This window comes from Amphiura filiformis, chromosome 11 (genome assembly GCF_039555335.1).
Source record: "Amphiura filiformis chromosome 11, Afil_fr2py, whole genome shotgun sequence".
NCBI classification, from domain to species: domain Eukaryota; kingdom Metazoa; phylum Echinodermata; class Ophiuroidea; order Amphilepidida; family Amphiuridae; genus Amphiura; species Amphiura filiformis.
Genome location: NC_092638.1, coordinates 30,601,381 through 30,623,397, shown reverse-complemented (window position 1 = coordinate 30,623,397; position 22,017 = coordinate 30,601,381). Strand labels below are relative to the sequence as shown.

General features: G+C 38.5%; 1 protein-coding gene across 2 annotated transcripts in view; it reads left to right on the top strand.

Moving 5' to 3' along the window:
• The window catches only part of LOC140164715 (uncharacterized), a 158,665-nt gene that overhangs the window by 118,323 nt on the left and 18,325 nt on the right, over positions 1-22,017 (top strand). The window contains exons 1-3 of one of the 2 annotated variants that reach the window (XM_072188072.1): positions 6,129-6,493; positions 17,044-18,217; positions 20,402-21,670. In XM_072188072.1, the coding sequence (XP_072044173.1) occupies positions 17,076-18,217; positions 20,402-21,670 (2,411 nt within the window). In that variant the 5' untranslated portion in view covers positions 6,129-6,493; positions 17,044-17,075. Of the gene's footprint in view, positions 1-6,128; positions 6,494-17,043; positions 18,218-20,401; positions 21,671-22,017 lie in introns of those variants that run through there. The other variant, XM_072188070.1, reaches the window with a different exon arrangement.

The following is a 22,017-nucleotide window of genomic DNA, read 5'->3' as shown; positions in this document are numbered from 1 at the left end:
GCATAAAGTAGTTTTAAGTATGATCATGATGATGACAACGCACTGTTTTTTGCTCCTTAACCCTAACTCTCCATGTGCTCTTTGACGAAGGGAAGGGAAAGTAGGGAGCAATAAAGAGAGAAGATGAACAAAGAAGTTATTTGTTTGGAGTGGGATTCGAACCGGAGACCCCTCACATGCCAAGCATGAGGTCGCCCACCAGTAGCTATTGGTGTTTCACTGGACCGGCTAATGAATCTGTGCATATATATGACTCGGGTGATTGCTTCATCACATCACATGGGTGGCATGCATGCGCAGTGGCTTTCAGTTGGAGCATGTTGTAGCATGGGGTGTAAATCAATGTTGGCATTTGTACAGAGCATTTCACATGTATCAAAGCGTTTCACATTTATTCCACTGTCGCTAGAATATGTCAGCTGCCATACAATGCCCAAGGCATGGTCATACCTTTGGGCAGCGCTCAATGGACAATATTCATAACAGCTCCCCATTTCACCCATGGGTAGAGACAGGCAAGTAAGGTAAAGCGCCTTGCCCAAGTGCATAACATGATGACACCGCTGGGGCTCGAATCCACTGATTGCAAGGCAGCACCTGTTCCGCTGCGCCACTGTGCCGGGCTACAGTTTGCTTGTCTTTTATTTGTTTGGTTTAATTATTTCTTTGTTGCTAATTAGTGTTCTGTCTGTTTGGCAGCAAGTTTTAGTCCCCCCTCCCCATTTTAGGCAAATTTTGGGCAACATTCCTGGTATTGCCAATGGCAGAGAAATAAGGAGACCAACCCATCTCATCCCAAAGTTGATGAAATATATAGATGAGTTCAATAGTTCATCAGTTAATCAGTGGTTCTTCCAACGTTTCTTGATAGTTATTTAGCAAAAACAATAATGTTAATACCTACTGCACAAAAAGTATAAGCTTTCAATATCCAATAAATAGTTTCCCCACCTTACCCTACCAGGAACACTCCATTCATTTCCCTAAAGGTGTTTCTAGACCTAAGTTAGGCCTCCTCAAATCCTGCATGCCAGAATTCAATATAAAGACCCACATCTTTGCCACTGAGCTAGCCTAGCCTAGTAGTCATGTAAGGCAGGCAAGTAAACCAAGTGCGATGTGATACAAAGCAACTTGCTATCTAGTTTTTGAAGAACTAGGCCATTTCGCAGGCATGGTGTGCAACTCTATACCAAGCGAGGTATCACATTTGCCAATGTTGGTTTATAGTGAAAAGGATTGATAATGTGTGCACAATATCAGGTGATAGCAAGGAATAATCCATTTCTGGTGAAGAGGATCTGAAAAAACAAGTAAAAAATTGGGTTGTGGACCACTAGATTACCTGATTAAAAGCAGGAAAGACAGATACTTGATATATAGTAATGTATCTTTTGCTTGAGACTTGCCTGGATTCCACAAGATCGTTTTCATGTTTAACAAAAAAAAAAGTTGTGCCTGTGACTTGGTTTGTATCATTGATCAGCAGTTATCTAGTTTAATATAAGAGATGGGCAAGATTGTAAGTATTATGAACTCACAAAAGTATACTTCTTATAAAAAAAAAGTTATATACTTTCTGTTTATAGGAGAGATTCTGAACTTGACAATAATAAGCAGAAAATGTGGTTACAGGTGGATAAAACTGAAGGGTGATTAGTCTGAAAACCTAATAACTTGGATAAATCATAATCTTTCTTCTTACTCTAATCTTTACCTTAACCATAATCTTCATCCTAACCCTAACGTTCAACCTAACTCTAACCTTCACCCTAACCCTAACCTTCACCCTAATCCTAACATTCATCCTAACCCTAACCTTTACTCTAATCTTAACCCTAACCTTCACTGTAACCCTAACCCTAACCTTTACTTCACCCTAACCCTAACCGTCACCCTAACCCTAACGGTCACCCTATACACTAACCCTAAACCCTAACCCTAACCTTAACTTTGAACGTAACCCTAATCTATAACTTGGCCCTAATCCCAACTCTAAACATAACTGTAACCCAATACCTAACCTTAACTTGAATCCTAACATTAACCCTAATCCTACCATAACCCTATCCTTAACACTAACACTAACTTATAACCTCATCCCGTACCCTGATTCTAACCTAAAAATGCCTTAAAACCAAATTTGAACCCTTTTCGGACTAATGACTCTTCAGAATAATGAGCTGTTCCCGAAAATATGAATTTAATTACTTTGACAGGTTAGTTGGTTATTTTTGTTTTTAATATGTTAACTGGGTCAAAATGCTATGCTTAGGACTGTTAAATCTTGCATGTGACAATGCTTTAAAATGGGATAATGAATTATGTTATTGAAAAGCATTGTAGTACGATTTTTGACTCCACAACTCTCTTGTTTAAAAACTAGAGCGATAACCGCACCATAGCTGAACCATGTGGCTTCGGCAGTATATTGTGGTAGGCCTATACCACTGTCACCCAGAGTCTGTAACAGACATAATCTCCAAATGCTACGAAGGTATGCACGAGGTAAGTTAGGCGGATGACTGTGACGATCTAATTCTGATCAAGCAGCAATACTGTGCTGGATAGTATTAATTTGAATAAGACTGTTTCATTAATTGCCGTTTCAATATACCTTGATCGTGGGAAGCTGGCATTTTGAAAACTTGACTTTTGACCTTGTATGACCCCCCTTAATGACCTTAAATGAATTTTAAAATATTAAAAACATGTTAAGAATGTCATAAGGATCATTGCATTTAAATTTCAGCTCAATTGAAGCATTTTGAAAACTTGACCTTTGACCCTTTTATTGCCCCTTAATTACCTTAAATGAATTTTAAAATATATTTTAAATGTTTAGAATGTCATAAGGACCATTGCATTTAAATTTCAGCTCAATTGCAGCATTTTGAAAAACGTGACTTTGGACCCCTTAAAGACCCCTTAATGACCTTAAATAAATTTTAAAATATTTTCAAAATGTTTAGAATGTCATAAGGATTATTGCATATAAATTTCAGCTCAATTGGAGCATTTTGAAGAACTTGACCTTTGACCCGTTTATGACCCCTTAATGACCTTAAATAAATTTTAAAATGTTTTAAACATGTTTAGAATGTCATAAGGATCATTGCATTCAAATTTAAGCTCAATCGGAGCATTTCCGGTTAAAATGACCTTTTTTGACCCCTGTGACCCCTGGATGACCTCTGACGTTTGGAAATATTTACATTATATTCTTTATGTTTTCCTCTTTCATATGACACCACTCATGGGGTCATACCTTCGTGGCATTTTGAGATATGTCCATTTCAGACCAAATGGTTAGTTAGTAACCTAGTGAGCTAGTAACCTAGTAAGGAACCTAGGAACCTAGTAACATACACTAATATATTATAGGCTGATACCATTCCATGGTTCAGCAAAAATAGACCAAGGTGGGTTATACCGGTGTGGATACAATACAAATTAATAAATCAATGAAAATAACTTTCAAATTAGTATTTAGGTTAATTGAAGTTTACCATTTAAAAATTTAAATGTATTTCTCCGTATTCATAATCAATATACATTCATGTATTTGTGGCTAACTTTAACCTCTGGTTTCCAATGAGCCCTGCCCCAATCACCTGATCTAGTTCCTGAATTATGAACTATCAGCCTACCCAGTGAAAACAAAGGAAATGGGGACATCAGAGTTGTCACGCACATGATGGACCCATGCATGCACATATTGCTTAAAGGGATCATAATACAGTCAGTCAATTTTTTAATTACTATATGTTTTGATTAAAACAAACCTGACTCTGCTACTGAATTCAACTAGTAATTATTAAGGGCGCTGTCAAATAAAGGCATGTGTAAAATTTTGGTGTAAAAACTGAAGTTGGAGACTTTTAAAAGGGAATTAAAATCTGGAGGGTTGATTTTCATTCAAATGATGACTTGAAATCTATTTTGCTGGCAAAAAACAGGAAGCAGGGGAGAGTTGGCCAAATGATTCGGGTACTTGCCTTTAGTGCATGAGGTTCTAGGTTCAATTCCTGGCGATGGAGATTTTCTGGGATATTGACTTGGGGAAACAAAATGTCTGAAATTAATTAGCAACCTCTGTTTGAATTTCAGAATTAAGACACCGGTCAGGTGTACATAGCGGTCTACCTGTACATGTATCTTGTAGCCAGTGTCGAAAAGAGTAGGGTGTTACTGTTAACCCCTGACTATTCCCAACCCATCCTGGTGTTCAAATGGACCCTAATGGAAATAAGCATCAATAGATGCTTAGCTTGGTTATGGGTTGTCAAAACCCGAACAAACCAAATCAAAAACTTAACAAGATGTTGGTTTTGATTTGCGAAACCCCAGTCAATAGCGGGCATTAAAAGGGCACATAGATGTCTAGATGTCGTATTATTTGTGTGTACAACTACAAGTTCATGTCAATCCCGGGTTGTCAATGTGAATTTTGGTTTCAAAGCCATAAGGTATGACATGTTGTTTGACTTGCAACAAAGGCCAGCTAACATAGCCCAGTGACCTGTGACAAAATGTATATATATGGGGGAGGAAGGAAAAGGGAGTGAATGCGCATGTAACGGATATATGCAAGTCACCTCATATTTATAGACTTTGAACACTATTGTTCGCTGTCTGGTCCCTAGGAATCAGTGGGGTTGTTATTATTTGCGCAAATATCAATGTCATTGAAATTTTGGGTGCAGTGGGATGAACTGACATATTTTACATTGTAACATTTTACTGTTTACTAAAGTTTTGTTTAGGGTAAAGCCTTGAACTGTTGTTCGGGAACCTGGGAAGAACCTCATCCCAATGGCATAGCCCAATAACCTCAATTACATAATCATAGTGCAAAATTTGACCTCAAGTTGCAGAGTATGAGTTTTGTACCCAAATCTTCAAAGGTCATTCAATGAATGTACTTGGGGTTTAAGAACTGTTCCCCTGATAGATGAGCATGTTGTGGATCCTAGCGAATGTAAGGCTGTTATTGAAAGTCACCAAAGCGTTGAAACTAATTCCTTTTACCTCCCTTTAAGTTCAAATGTATACTTATATTTATTATTATTAATCATTATCATCTCTTTAGACTTAAATTGGGGCAGAATGTAGGAGTCCCACCTCCGGGGTCCTACCCTGGGCCTTACAAACTAAATGCATTGATCAGATCAAAAGAAACTTTATGGTGGTGTAGGCCTATGTTAAACAGCCTATAGATCAGTCTGAATATTGAACTTTGTTCCCAGATAGATGGTGGTATGATTTCTACCTGTTCTTCACTGCAGCGTCAAAACGGTCCTGTTTTGTCGCCACACTTCGAAGGATAGGCCTATGCACAGTTCTCTAAAAGGACATTAGGGTTAGGGTTAGAGTTAAAAAGAAAAATGAATATGGTTAGGGTTAGGGTTAGTTAGGGTTAGCATCTTTTTAAGAACTGTGCATAGTCACTTCCCACTTCGAATGCCTGACATTATGAATATGCGCTTGTTAATGAATGTAATCTTTTGGTTTTGTTTATAATGTAGTCTGGGGGGTTCTTAGTGAAACTGAAGGTAGGGTGATGAGCTGCAGATTTGTGGTGCATTTTCAGCCATTTAGTTTACACTCAGGGTGCATCTTCAGCCATTTTGGTTTATTGATGGCCATCATTTTAATGAAAATTTTGTTTAAGAAAGGTTGTGTTACCAAAAACAATTCTCAGAAAAGTGATGATTTTTCACTGTTTTTTAGCAAAATTTACAAAACTTGCAAAAATTGGCATATTAAAGTCTGGTAGTTTTTCGGAGTTCCAGCCTCACTTTCTCACCTAAACCAAAGTTGAGACCCCCCCCAGAATGTAGTCCTTGAAATAGAAATTGTTCACAGAAAAGTCTAGAACCAATCTTAAACCACCATATGTGTACTTTCCTTTCCTTTCCTCAAACACTTCCAACATCCTTTCACTCAGGAAGTCCTGTTCCATGAGTGTTTCGTTGGAAGCGATGTGATATCAGTACCTCCCATGCCTACCAATCTAAGCTTACACAGGGTGTTAGCTTGCCCTTGAACCCTTTCCCCATGTATAGCCATCAGGTATCCTATACCATTTCCTGCTGGCCTAGCTAGCCAGGCAAACTCTGCTGGCTAGGCTACCCCAGCTATCAGTTTCCTCTCCAGCAGGGATCAGACCACTTGCACCAACGACATCGGCTTTATCACTACGTATTGTTTTACTCGGCACGCCTTTATTACCCACGCTTTGATTATCGTATATCGGTAACCTTGCCTGCTTTTTCCCCCTGTTTTTGTAGCGGTGGAAATTAATCTGGTGATGTGACCTCGTATTGTAATGAGCACGCAGTGGTTGTGAGTTCGTTAAAAATAATCTGGTTTCATTTTTTGGTGCTACATGGATGGGGTCGTCGTAATGAGCGAGCATGTGGCATGTTTAGTGTTCTGTTGTATGATTCATAGAACTGAGTTTTGATTGTAAGGGATCGTATATTGAGAGGTAAGATTTCTGTGTATCATTTATATATCTGTTATATATGTGGTATTAAATCGTCTTTGACGAGAGACGAGGAAAAGGAAAAGCACATTGTTTTGATGATGATGGTTAGACTGATAACTGTGCTATTGGGCATTCTAGTTGAAATACATACACCCCCTATGGAAGACATTACTTTAATCTTCCACACAGGGAGTGTGAATACCAAATGGGGTAATCTGAATGGGTGACTTCTTTTGACATCTACACCCCCTGTGTGGGAGATTAAGGTTATGTCTTTCTTAGGGGGTGTATGGATTTCAACTGGAATAGCCCATTTTATGACCAGTGACCACTGTAGGCCTATAACTTTCTGATACATATACATGTAGGCCTACATTGTACTTTATAGATATGACATTTAATCATGGAAGGGAAGTATAGTTAAGTCCTGTTAGAGCACTTGTCTGTGAGCAGGTGAGTATTGTAAAAGAACCGGACAAATTGTAATATGGCTCATATGCAACTTGCCCAGGTGTCCAGCAGTGGCATAGATTACTTTGTGACATCGGGGGTTGGTGTAAACTCCACAAAACAGGGTGAATGGAGCATCTTCGCTCGCAAAATAACTTTCCTGGAAGAGATGTGCATGAAGCTAAAATTGTCAATTAGGAAGTTAAACTTTTACAAAGGTGTGCAAAAATAGTAAAAATTTTAAACCTAAAATAGTTAAATTGTATAAGTAGGCCTAAATCATAACTGTTAAACACAATTTGAATTTTGGGAAGAAGGTGCACTTTTCATTAAAGTTTCTCCCCCCCCCCCCCCCAGAAAAAAAGGTCCAGAATTAATTGAGCTCCTTCTTAGTTTAATGTTCTGCTCGTGTTGGATTATCATAATTTTAGCATTTTGAAGTTAAAATTATACAAACAAACACACAAACATACTGGTTTAGGATTTCTGAGCTATCTCAAAAGTAGGGCTCTCAACTCTGTAGCTTAAAAGTCTGCCGTATGCGTACTCATGTAGGCACGTTGTTATGTTAGGTGGGATGCAAAGTACAGAGAAATAGATGTCGTTGTATGGAGCCCATGCCTAGAGGGGGTACTGCGTGTGTACATAAATCCCTATTGTCAATTCCAGTCAGTGTATTTGGTCAAAGAAAGAATGAAATGATCCCACAATTCTGTTCAGGATTCTACATTTGTGAAGTGGAAATTTTTGTGCTCCGGTATGGTATTTTTGCACTCCTGTACATGCGTAGGTTGAGAGTATATAATAAGTCCATGCCGAAAAGAAGTATTTTAAGCTCTTTTTATTTTAGGGTGGCCAAAACTGACAAGCTTTATTTTATATGCTGAAATTTTGGAGATAACGCTGACAAAACTTCGGCCAGGCACAAGTGACCTGGTGAAGGGGCTTGCCATAGGTAAAGCCTTTTCCAGGTGAGCCACATGGAGAGCGGAAGTGATTTTTGATTTTTTTTTGTCGTGCGGAGATTTGAACCCGGGACCTCTCACACCAAGCTTGTTGTTTACTTTTGAGTTGCATCACACAAGAGAAAGAAAATTTAATTAAAATAAAGCAAAATGTTGCAGCACAGTAGTATACTTCCTCCACTACCACAATTGCACTTCATAGTTGAACTGCATTATGGGATAGCTGCAGGATGTATAGTTATGGTCGCATTCTGTCTCAGTATGTTTGGCTATAGAACGGACCTGTATGCAGGAAACCACTGTGGAACAACCCAGGGTGTTTATATTCTTATGTATAGCCTGGTTATGAGTTGTTTTTGCTTGATAGATAGACAAAAGAAACCTTTATTTTTGCAACAAGAAATTTTTGTGATCTTTTTATGGGGAAAAAGCAAAGAATTGATCAATTTAGTAGCTTCTTCACAATGCTAATTAATGTGACTTTGAAAAACTCATCTGACAAATATGGCCAAAGCAAAAATAAATTTTGTCTGGTGAATCTTACACATTCGGTGGCAGCACCAGGAATTTTTGGGGGGTGGGGTGGGCATGGGGGGGGGGGGAAGTGAATTTCAGGGGGGGCAAAATCTATGAAAAAGTAGAAATTTACGTCATTTTGGGGGGGTTTGCTCAAAAGTGGGGGGGGAGGCAAGAATTTTTTTTGTTTTTTTGAAAATGCCCACCCCCTGTAGTACCGCCACTACGCACATCCATAATATTGTCCAGATAGTACATTTTTCCTCCTTAGAAGATCATATCCAGCAAATTGTTAAAAAGTTCGCACTTCCTGTGAGATGTGAGACAGATCTTCTTTTTACTTTAGCCTAATGCAATGATGAACAGTCCAACTGTGCCATCGTATGGTAGGACAATTCATTGTTTATTTATTTATTTTCTCATTTATTGTATATTGTTATTGTTATGCAGTTCTGTACTTTAAAATTTTGCACCAATTTTGTTAGCCTTACATTTATATAGCAAGCGGTAATGAAAATTACAATGATTACTGAATGTACTAAAAAATAACATCAATGGAAGTGGTGGAAACCACTTAAATTATTAGTCTTTGTGAATTGTAACAATTGAATCAAATAACCCTCAAGAAGTAATCAGCATTTGACCGGGGCGTCAATTTTATCATAAGATTTTGTCGCCACCGGATACGATGCTTGCAAGTTGCAAGCAAACCCAGCAAATCAATGGATTATCAGATTGAGATTTTTATCAATAAAAAAAAGCAACACTAAGATGATCACAATGGTACAAAAAAACATTGGGTGGTTTGAAGAAAACACGGAGAGCAATCAAATTTGCTTGACTCTGCCACACCAGGTTTAAAGGTTGGGCTTATCTTATTCTGTGTATTTATCACAAAGTTTAATAATTTGCATTTCTAAAATACATTTTGCTGTTAGGCGACGAAAAAACCCTGAAAAACCACCATTTTATGGGCGGACGTACTTTTCAAGTAGCGTTGGTCGATTGTGATTTAAAAAAAATTTGTATGGAGGCTAACATATCACCACAAACTTAAAAAATCTGGCAGAAATTTGATGATTTTGTGCAAACATATTTTGAAAAACTATATGAATTTATGGCCAAAAAATGGTTGATTTTACATGATTTTTAGGAAAACTTAAAAAAATCAGCCAGTAAAACAGGGTTTTGTTTTTCATCACCATTCTTAAAATAACATGCCTACTGTTTTTTAAATGAGAGGTTTTAGAATACCTGTTCTGTTGCACGGTACAAAATGCAGATATTTTTCCAAGGGTCGCTGTTCACCTGTCAATCACTTATGATTTGTTCATGTATCTCAATGTACGATTTTAGGAAATTCCTCTGGTGGTGTAGAACTTGACACCTTATTGGTAGGTCAGTGTACATGGTGTACTGATATTTTGTATGACCAGTGATGATAACTTCAATTGGATGACAATTTACGTAATTATCAATTTTTAGTCATTTTTAACCCCAGACCTTTTTCTCAATCAATCAATCTATATATACACCAAATTAATTAGTATAATCATGATGATGATTTCAGGCATATAATATTGATTCATTTTGATGAAAAAACAAAACAAACTTGAAATCCACTCATATAATGCCACTAGCTTAGCAAGATATCATATACAGTCTATACATATTATATTGTTGCTTTGTACTACAAAGTTACATTACAATAATGGCAGCACCCCTATCGGGTTCAGCCCACTAAAAGCAAGCAACTTCCTGGATCACAGTATCACATTGCCGATACAATTTAAACTAAACATATCCCGTTCTATGTGCAATCAAAAATGTCATTTTAATGGAAAATTTGGATGGCAGTTTCATCCGACGATGATAGATTTTCCGCTGTCTCTATAATGATGGTTTAAATTACTGCAGACATCATTTTTTATGTGTGTTTATTTGTTTCCTTCTAAATCATTACATTTCAGTTATTTTTTTGAAGTCGTAAAAATCATACGTCGATGCTAGGATTCCGGCGATGCAATTTCATACGCATCCTAAAGGGGTCATTCTCATATTCTCAAACATCCGTACATCTTTATAAGTAAAAAAAGAGATACTCTTAAGTCTATTGTGTTTGGGGAAGATATGGCTCATGGAGGATGCTAAACTAATGACTAGCAACCATGTAATAAACTAAAGTGGACGTATCATATATCACGTAAGAAAAGATAATGGGGAAATAGATGAAATTGTCTCAATGGTTGGTGCCCCCTATCATTTGGAGCCGTCTTGTCATAGTGTCATCTTCCTCTGACTGTTTTCTCTCAAGTAAGGGTCCATTAGCCATACGAAGGGAGCATGACGCTCAGGCTTGACTTGACGCGAAACAAGTGATTTGTTACCACACGCTGAAAGGGCTCAAATTCTGCGGTGTTTGTTTCACAAACTCGCCATAATCCGATCGTGTTACTTGGACAAGGTTTTACTTAGGTAATACGGTTCCCGATGATTTTTCATCACGTTAAACTATCCCTATTTTAATACTTTCGCTTACGAGTCGGTTTAGTAGAGTTTCATGTAACTTTAACGCTTTACTGAATTGGGTAAAGTGGTGAAGCACTCATGCACAAATGATAGATTTGTTTGTCTCGCAGGATCGAGAAAACCAACCCCTCTACTCATCCGCACACCGATCTGGGGTCTTAAAGTAACAACGGATATCGCGAACAAATTTGACAAGATTGTATGATGGAAAGTACTCTGCAACTGCCGGTGTTGGTTTGCGCTACTCTTTGCTAAGTTTTGTGGTGTTAATAGTGATTAGTTATGCCATAAATTGTTCTCGAAGGAAATGCCCAATATTATCGGCAGTGTCTTTAACATGGGATAAGAGTGGATGGATGGATGCACTTCGAGCTGTGTGATTCTAAGATGAATATTAGGAGAAGGAGGCATGGTATATTAGTAAACTAGCTCTCTGTTTTATTTGCAGTGCGGGATTTGAGTATTTCAAGTTTATGTACAATATAAAAGTCATGTAACTAAGTTTTCATGGAGTTAAGTTGAGTTAATTGTATTCATGCTTGCATGGCCTCTCCCAGTTTTTCAGGCTCTTGTAGTTTTGTTAGGGTGTTTGGTATCTTAAGGGGATTTCTGAGAAGTATGAAGTCGAAGTTTTATTTGATTGAACTTTTGTGTAATTGTTGTAAAGCTTTTTGCATTTGTTGGCGGCATGACTGAGTTTTACTGTTGTGTTTTAATTGTTTACATGATGCTTGTAAACATTGTTAAGTAAATATGTATGTGCAGAAGACTCCTACAAAAATATGGACAATTTTTAGCTTTTGAGGATATTTTAATATTAGAAAAATGTGTATCTCTATATTCTTTTATTCACCTGCAACTGTGGACCTTTTAAGTGAGGACTGAGGACATAAACATTGTGACATTTCCCCATATAAACTGTGGCCCTTTATGCACAAATCTGAGAATCACTGTGATCAAATCAAATCAAAAAGTATGAATATAAAATTCATTCAAACAACATAACTAGAGGTGTTCACTGACACTAAAATGTGATGAACATATAATAATTTAACAAAAAACAAAAATGTATTGGCACACCTGTGGACCTGACAATACACCTTCAATTGGGGACTTGTAGGCTGAATGATTTTTAGGTTTGGCGCCCTCTGGATCAGTCTTGGGACCATAAACATCCACGTTTCCTTTAGGCACTTGAAACTTGATTCTGAGTTTAGCGTCCGCCGCCCGCGTTATGAATTTTGTGCCGCGTTTGAGATGTAAAATCTGAAAATAATTCATTATTGTGCAAATTGCTATAAACCAGCAAGAAAATTTGTTCTGAAAATTTTTGAAACCCCTTTCTTTTGTATTTTAAGCCTTCAAAACTATTAGAAGAATTCATCTAAATATTTGAGCATTGAAAATATACCAATGTTTGACCCTTGCTCTATCCAATTATTTCAATTATACCTTTGGGATATACCAGGGTAGACTAAATTTGAAACGAACCTGACCAAATGTTTTCACCAGAAGTGCAGTGGCATAGATTTCTTTTTGACATGGGGGGGGTTGGAAAATTTTCTTAGCGCACATTTTTTTTGGCATATTGATGCTAAATTGGTGAAATATGGTAAAAAAAAAGTGTACGGTAACAAAGGTTTTTTAGGTTAAAATGGCCAAATATGAGGTTAATTTCGTCAGAAACTCACAGCTTCAACATTGGGGGGATGATTGTATGGACCATCCCCCTAGCAGAATATTGGGGGGTTTATCCCCATCCCCCGGATCTACACCTATGTTCACCAGATGGATTTATGTTGTAAATAATTTAACTAGAAGATACTATTGAAAGACATGTATATTTTTAACAAATTGGTGACGATAATAATTATTTCATAATGTTCTGCATGATTTTGTTATTATCATATAAATGAGTCACCCCCCCCCCCATTTTCCCCATCCTCAAATGTATACGGAGAGGTCAGTGGAAATCGGAGACTTGATTTAAAGTTTGGAAAAACAAAAAGCAAGATATATTTTTATGAATGTTAATGTGTGTTACTGACATTATATTGGGACCCAAGATACCCAAATAGAATGAACAGAAGCGCATAATAAGCATTGCATTGAGAAAAAAGGCCGTTTATTATGAATATAATGAAATCTGGAAAATAATGAATAATGAATAATGAAATAGTTGCCTCATTACGAGTTGAAAAAAATGGGACGCTAAACTCAACATCAAGTTTCATTAGCCTTATGTCCACCTTTTACGAGTGTAAATTCATAAGAAATTATGTGATTGACTGTGAAAGTGGACCCATCACGACACACATACATGTATATGCACATATACACCCCTACACACTCCCTCACAGACACCCTCACGCACACCCTCATCACCAACGAGAAAAAACCTCCTATAGTCCCTTTAATGTACATTTCACCCTTTCTGGACACATATGACAAAAGATACATCGCAATATTTGACCCCAGTATTAATGTAATACAAACCACTTATCGGTTTACTCGGTAGTGGGCAAGGGGTCACGCACACACAGGATGTGATCGGTGTCATCATGTTTCATTGTGTTATGAGTTATTGATATGTCCTATGGACTCGCATCATAGACCAGCAAGATTAAACATGCAACCCTATATAGGTGTATTTAACCACTACAAATATCATCATCAAGAGGATCTTAAAAGGGAATTGTATCAGGTTTTGGGGATGGTTTCAAGGAATTGCTTATGACATGTAATATCTGTTACCATGAGGGGCCAATACAAGAAAAACCCTATCTGCAATAGCTGCCGTAGAGCCAATATGACAATTTCTGCATTCTATATCATACATATGACACCTGGCAGCTATTGCAGATAGGCCTTTCTTGTACCACATCCTTGATATTATTGTATCTGCTTTGAATTGAAACGATACATGTTTATTGATCAAATTGGACAGCATAGATTTTCAGCATATCTCTGATTCCCATAAAATATTGGTAAAAGCCAGAGGTTGATTAAATGTAAGCCCAGAATACATTGCAGCCACTGACAGCATGTTTAAAAACACATGGTTATTTTCAGAAAACATCATGCTGGGCTCCTGCTGTGCATGGTCAAGGTTGTTATACAACAAGATAAGCTATGTGTCTGCATGCATGCATGTGCAAGAAAACTTGGCTGGTTCCACCTTCTTTTCCCAAGCATATAAAATATCTATCATTGTTTTAAAAACACACGACTTTTTAACTTTCTTGGTAGCAATGCAGCAACAAACATTACCCATACCCAATTATCAATTCAAAACATAAAAGTCGCGATGAATATTCCATCAAAACTACTGGTTCTTATTTTGCACATAAATTTTAATGTGAAATGGTGTTGAAATGGCTCCTTTATTACATTGCACCTAATATCATACTGCATGCTGGGATTACATTGAATCAACCTCTGGGTAAAAGCAGGTATATTCTCTTGTATCTTTACTCGTTCTGGTAATTTCCTTGTCTTTCATGAAGGCTGCTGAGCAGTTTTCATCTTTAATTGGTCTGTTTTCATAAAATACCTTGTTTTGTATTTATAAATACATGTCAAGTTTCTGGATAGCCATGAAATTAAATTTCAGCGGACAAATTAACTGAAATTTGCATGAACAATGTCAAAAGATTTTAGTCCAAGTTGATTTTTCATCACTTTAACAGGGATAAGCTTAATTCTATGGAATCACCCCCTCCCATGCCTTTTTCTAACCCTTCATCACACATGGCCCACATACGCATGAATAAGGGGTGCAGGACTTGCAAAAAGTGGACCTTTTCGAATGATATAGGCCTATATATAAACCCCCTAAAAATTGCCCTTTTTTAGACTGTTGCACCCCTGCACCCACAGCATGTGATACCACCGATAAGTACACACCCCCTATATAGGAGTAACTTTTCAATAAAATGAATGTCTGGATTTCCAAGTTTGCTTTCTGACAACGACTGAAATTCCAGTTGCCATTGTTACTTGAAAAAGCTTGGAAATGCAATTAAAATAAATGAAAAATCTCGAAAATGTCCCAAATTGAAGATTTCTGATTTTAAATTATTTTTCTGCAGGAAGTTTCGCCTTTGGACACTTTTAAAAGTCTGGATTTCCAACAATCAAGATTGGACAAAAAGTATAGGGGTGTGCATGTGGCGTAGCCAGCACTTTTCAGAAGGTGGGCAAAGGGGGGGGGGGGAGGGCAAGGCAACTTTGAGGGGGGGGCAAACTTTGATGAAAATGGGTTTAAAAGTACAAATAAAAGCCTATAAATCTTAATTATCAGGGCGGCTAGCATCACACAGAAGGGCAAGCGGGAGGCAAGACTTCTCACAGGGGTGAAGGCTGGTGTCCCCTTTTCCCCCTGGCTATGCTACTGGTGTGCATCTATTTTCTGGAACATGAAGTATACATTTTCCCCAAATATCTTTATGGTTCAGCCCTATTTTGGCCCACTGTTTAGCACATTTTGGACCTGAAATGTTATTCCTCAAATTGACAAGTTGCCTTTTCTTAGTAGATTACCAATATAGCAAACTGCTATCTTGTTTAAATTTTGCATATTAAACGATATAAGTCAATAATTCAAACATTTAGCCTTGTCTGTAGAAGTAACACCAAACTTCTTGTCATAGTAAACGTGTCCCACCCACCAATTGAAGAAGTTAAACACCATAATATTGAAGCAGATGCTTTAGATGAAGTTACGTTTACTAGTGGACATTAACAACATGTTTGCGATGGCAGTTTAACTAGTCGTAATAACAAGTTTGGACAAGTATTAGCGACACTAGTTAAAACCAGCCAATTGAGAACCCGCGATGAATGAAAAAGCGTGTGAATTGCTTGACAAACGAAACTTGTTCGACATACTGTAAGGTTGGAGGTCAGTGACTGGATATGATAGAAATGAAAGGAGAGAAATGTTATCACACCACAAACGTAGCAAAATATTGCGCAAATATTGCAACAAAAACACCGCAAAATTTGATCAAGTTTAATATCGTTTCACACCACGCGAGGAGATAATTACGATATAAATTTGAAAATGTGTTTGCGATTTGTGAGTCCGTTAAGTGTCTATTTCTTCTTGCCCCAATTTTTTTCAACACATTCATCTTTTCACACATATTGGTTTCCCACTGACCATGTCTGTACTGGCTGGACAGTCTTCTCTATCTACGAAAAAAAATTGATTGAATTCATTTTACAGACCTATGTATCGTTTAACAGGAATGATGGATTGATACAGCGATTGATGGCATGCTTGATTGACAGTAGTTGGCCATTTATGAAACTAAATCATACGTACGGTTTCAGCTTATAGGGATGGTATAGAGGGCTAGTGTTTGGCTCACTATCACTCTGAGGCATATGGGATGTTGGTCTCGGTGTCGGTGATGGGGGAGTTGTCCATTTCAACGACAAGCGGCGTGTGTTGGGAAATTTTTCTGTAACCAAATCATACATGAGCTCCTAGCTTTTTACAGGGAGGGTAGTTGTGTGGCTCAAAGGTTTCACTATCACTTTGGGATGCGAGATGTTGGTATCTGAGATGAGGAGCAAGCTATCGTCCATCTCAATGGCAGGCAGAGTGTGCTGGGAGTTGGCTACATCGGATCTGGGTATGAGCTAGGCTTACAGTATTGGTTTTAAGTTTGGAGTTGTACTAACTCAGTTGTGGTTCAAGGCATTGGATTGCAACCATCCGACAGGAATAGCGTTCCGTGTTGTGATACACTGGTGCGAGATTTGACGGCTTGAAATACAGAGGAGCTTGGCATTTCTTGATTGCTATTGCTTCAAGTTAATTTGTTTTACATTTGATGATCCGTCATTATACTCGGCATCTACTGTGATGGTAAAGAAGAGATCAAGAAATTCATTGAAATTAATTGAAACCATTACTATGTGTGACATTGTAAAATGTATCTGCTGATGTTGCAAACTGTTATATTTTACATATTTTGAACTTCATGCTTTTATAATTTAAAATATTTTCATCCATACAGCATTTGCTACATTCATGTATAGTACGGTACTAATGAAATTATTCTCATTTGTATTTTACAGGTAATAACAATATAGAAGAAACAGCCGACAATATGGATCTATCCAAGAAGCAACCTGACAACAAGGATCCTCCAACTTCTCAACCAGAAAACACAAGTTTTATCAAACCAGAGAACACAAGTTTTATCAAACAATCCGGACTATTTGATGATTTTAAGAAGTGCATCGAAGGATTCGATGAAACCGCAGATGCAAACGGCTACGCGGATGTGTACAGCAAAGTAGAGGAACTAAAGAGAAATGCGAAAGCTGGGAGAGAAGGTGGTGCAATCAACGGACTGCCCAAGAAGGACGAAATGTCATTCCAAGAAGTAACTAGATATAATATACTCGATGGTACTATTATGCACTGTCATGAGCAAAGTTATTCGCAAGATGGCAGGCTGGTAAACGCAGAACAGAAGTTGGCCACTGCGGCTTGTAGCAATCAGAATGAAGGGCCATTTCTCAGGTCGCTACTGCAGAAAAAAGCGGGCGAAAGTGGCGATGGCGAGACAAGTTCAGTGGGCAGTCCGAGTCAAGCGACTGATGCTGATAACAGTCAAGATAAGTCGTACCTGTGTAAAGTATGCAAGAAGCAATACGCGTCAAAGTCAAGTTTAAGAAAGCATTTCTGTTTTCCAACCAGTGAGGAAGCTAATGGTCAGCAGCTGCCGCAAATGGGCGATGCGCAAAGAGCGCCACCGCCACCACAGCTCACTGGCATCAGAATCAAGCAGGAAATACCGGAAGGACAAGTACCAAATGGTATCACCCCTTCCCAGCCTATACCCACTTTTTTCGTCAAGACTGAAAACGGGACAGCAGCAGCAGCAGCAATGCCTCCTCCAATGTTAGGGGATCGGCAATTTGTCGTACCGACACCACCGGGGGTACCAGGGGTACCGGGGGAAGATGGGGAGGAGATCTTCACGTGTCCGGTTTGCAGTATGACGTTCAAGCATTCCAGTCACCTGATGCGCCATCGCCGTACACATACGAACGAGCGTCCGTTTGAATGCACAGATTGTCACCAGGCATTCCGTCGTAAATGTCATCTTAAGCGTCATTGGCAGCGGATACACAGCGGAGAAAAGCCCTTCAAATGTGCAATATGTGGGAAGGCCTTCAGTGATCGCGATCATCAACGGCAACATGAAACCATTCATGGACCAGAAACCTACCCCTGCTTCAGGTGAGTTACTATGTCATTGTATTTTAAAATGATATGAAAAAGCAAATTTCGACTTATCACAGTCACCACGTGGTGATAAGCAATACTTGATCTTCTGCTTCTATATTGAAATTTGTTAGGTTATTAGCAAATTTATGAATATTAATGAGCTTAATTTGCATAATTTGCCTGAAATTCCATTAATCCACTTGCATCCTACATTTCACTTCTACCTTGTTAGGATGATAACTGATCACCTTCTGCATTGTATAATTTGTATCATGTTATTTGCATATTTATGAATATTATTGACCTTATTTGCATACATGTATTCTTTGTATATCAATTACCTTTGCATATTCTTTGTATTTTCAAATCTTTGTTGTGGGGTTCACCTCAATTATGAACTAATCAGTGTTGGGTATATTTCCAGGCCTGTACGCAGTATTTATTTTTGGAATAAAAATAAAAAGTGCACTTGAACACATTTTTTGTCAAAGGTAGACCTAAATCACTTAAAAATGGCCTTTTTTATTTTTATTTACAATGGTCAATTTTTCAGTCAATTTTGGTGTAACTGGTGCTCAAATATCTTCCTGTTTTGTTGTTGAAATTTTGGAAAATTAATTTTGTGAAATTGTGTTAAACATATTTAGGCCTCAGGTTTGAAAATAAGTCATTTTCTTGGAAAAAAATGGTTTAATTATGGGTCCACTTTCAGATTCTTAACCTCATGAGAACTGCCTGCCTATTGGTCAAAAAGAGGTTTTCATTATCAAATGGACCAATTAGCAACATTGTTAAAATAATTTCACCACACAAAAAATTGGGGTGAATTATTTGCAAAGCTCCATTCTGATTGGTGATTAAAATGAAGATATCATGTAATTGACAAATCAGAGGCAATGTTAGATCGGCAGGTAGTGCTCAGTATGTTAAGAGGCAAATCCCAACACAAACCAAACTTGAGTTGTCATCATAACATTATGCTGAATGTTTGAATCAACTGAACATGAAAACAAAAATTATACTTGACATGAAAAAACATGTGGTAGCTGATGAAGTACTGATTGAGACCATCTTGTATTTATGTACAAGTCTGACAATGTCTCGTAAAATATAACTCAGGCTTTGAGAAATACCGACCCATCAAATCATCCACATGCTTTGCAAGGCACTTGGGATGTTGTGTGGAACGAGTAACTATGTAAAGAAACCTGATTGGATAGAAGTAGGATGCATGGGGCTTAGTAGCAGCTTCTAGGTTGGGCTATTCCAGGTGAAATCCATACACCCCTGGAAGACATAACCTTATTATCTTCCACACAGGGAGTGGGAATTTCAAATGGGGTTACCTGAATGGGTAACTCCCATTCGAAACTTCACCCCTCTGTGTGGGAGATCATAGGAATGTAGTCTATAATAAGGGGTGTATGGATTTCAAATAGAATAGCCCAATTTTATGTGTTCAAAAGTGTGGGTTTATTTTGTGCATTGAGAATGGGTTCATCCAATAAGGTAAAACCAAAGAGTACCAACTCTGCCATTTTTGCATGGCTGTTTACCATAGTGTTACACAGGGGGGATTTTGGGTTAGTACTCTTTGGGTATAATCTCTTTGGGTTCATCTTATAACCTCTATTTTTGTGAAGGATGATTCACAATTATGTCCATATGGTATATGATTTCCATATCAAATGTTTATCACACAAATCTTTGCAAGGTGGCTTATCATAGATTGTGTGTGATAAACGTTTGATGTTGAAGTGAGATACCTTTTGGACATAATTGTGGACCATCCTTCACAAAAATTAAGAATTAAGGTTAGAATTAGGTGGGAAGAACTACTTGGCTGGAAAAATGGGGAATCCAGGATGCTCATTCCAGAGAAATTTGGATTTGGAAGGAAATTTTGATTCCCAGTGTCAAAAGTAAAAGAAATTAAGGGATGAAATTTGGTTTCTCTTCCAAGGAAATACACATTTTTTCCAGCTCTGGGAAGAATGTAATAGATTAGGACCCACACCCATGACACCTGATTCTCAATTAGGATATGTATTAACCAAAAACATCTTGGATTAAAAATGTGATCAAATCAAATTGTTATATATTTTGATATCGATTCTAAACTGTTAAAAATTTTGAAGATAGTGATAGCATATTTTAAAATTGTTTTTGTGATGTTTTTCCTTTCAAAAACTACAGATGCCGCAGCGTCTTTCCATCTGAGAACTACCTCCTAAATCATCTGGCAGATAATCCTGAATGCAAAGCAGCCCTCGCTCGCGATGGAGATATCAGTCCAAGACGCATGCGAGGAAAACACAAAGGTCAGCCGACAGCCTACAAGTGCGGTCTTTGCGGGGAGCTCTTTAAGAAGCTACGACAGATCCAGACGCATCAAAGAGTCCGTCATCACGATGTGTTTGAAAAGAAATACAAGTGTAATTTATGCGGTAAAGGCTTTGATCTCATCTCCGATTTGACGCATCATCGCAATAACCACGCAGTCCGCAGCAAGTTAGACGTGGATAAAAACGGAGAGGTTCACCATCCTCCAGGATTCCGTGCCCCAGCGCACGGTCCCCACGGTCCTATAAATATAAATACAGCAGGGATAGGTCCTCTTAGTACTAAAGGCGTACAGAATAAGGCGCAACTGTTGGACATGCTTCAGCAATTAGAGAAGCGTATACAGCAACAGCAACAGCAGGTGAAAAAAATCGAAACGCAGCAAGAACAGATGAGCCAAGAGATGGTAGACCCCGAGGTTAATAATAGTAGTAATCTCTTACGGCAGGTAGTGAATAGCCACCCTCAATTGAACGGCACAGAGATACGCTACATGCTGGAAACCAGAGGACCAGATATTGGCCATGATCTATCAATGGCGGCGATGCGAGCGAAGGAGGCAAGGAAAGCTGAAGGCATGGAGAATGGTGGAAGTCCGGCAAAAAGACCAAGACAAGAACCAGAAGCCATAGATCTGTCGACTAAATCGTCTCCGCCGATCCGCGATAGATCTCCCGATGATGCCGGTGGCAAACCAGCTGTACTATCCGGTGCTGAAATCTCGGTGACCGTCGCAGCTCATATGGCGAAAGAAAACTTTGACCAATCGCAGACTAAAGCGATTTTGAACTTGATGTCTGATAACCGGCATAAGTGCGAACAGTGCGGCCTGTCGTTCTTACTATACTCCGAGTTCAGGGCACATCGCAAGCGTCATGAGCGGGCTAGGGCGGCCATGTGCAAAGAAGAGCACTCAGAGCATTCTTCAGAGTTGCTGGCAGGGAATCCTGAAGCAGATCGGAGCCTTTGTCGCGATTGTTGCAGTCAGGACGCTCCAGCTGTGTCTCCTAGAACAAGTCCTCAAGGTGGTGCTGGCTCCCAACCGAATGGGGATGGAAAAGATGTGGTGAGAGAAGCTAATGGGGACCACCAAAGACATTGTGCCAGGGGACATCATAATAGGTAAGTGTGGATACAAATTTATATTAAAGAAGTTTCAAACTTAATAAGCACTATCAGACTATCGGTGAGCCCCATTACCTTTATTAGGCTGTGTTTGGTCTTTACAAAACTGCAAGAATATTAATTTTGGTTGATTTTTTAAATATTTATAGCGAAGCACAGGGTAAGGGCTGGTGTCCCAGGTTTCCTTCTTCCATGACAAGTTTATCCTCAATGTAGGTAATGGTAGGTCTCCCAGGTTTCCTTTTCCTGTGAGAAGTTAATCCTCAATGTAGGTAAGGACGGGTCCCCCAGGTTTCCTCATCCCCAGGAGAAGTTTATCCTCAGTGTAAGTAAGGGCAGGTCTC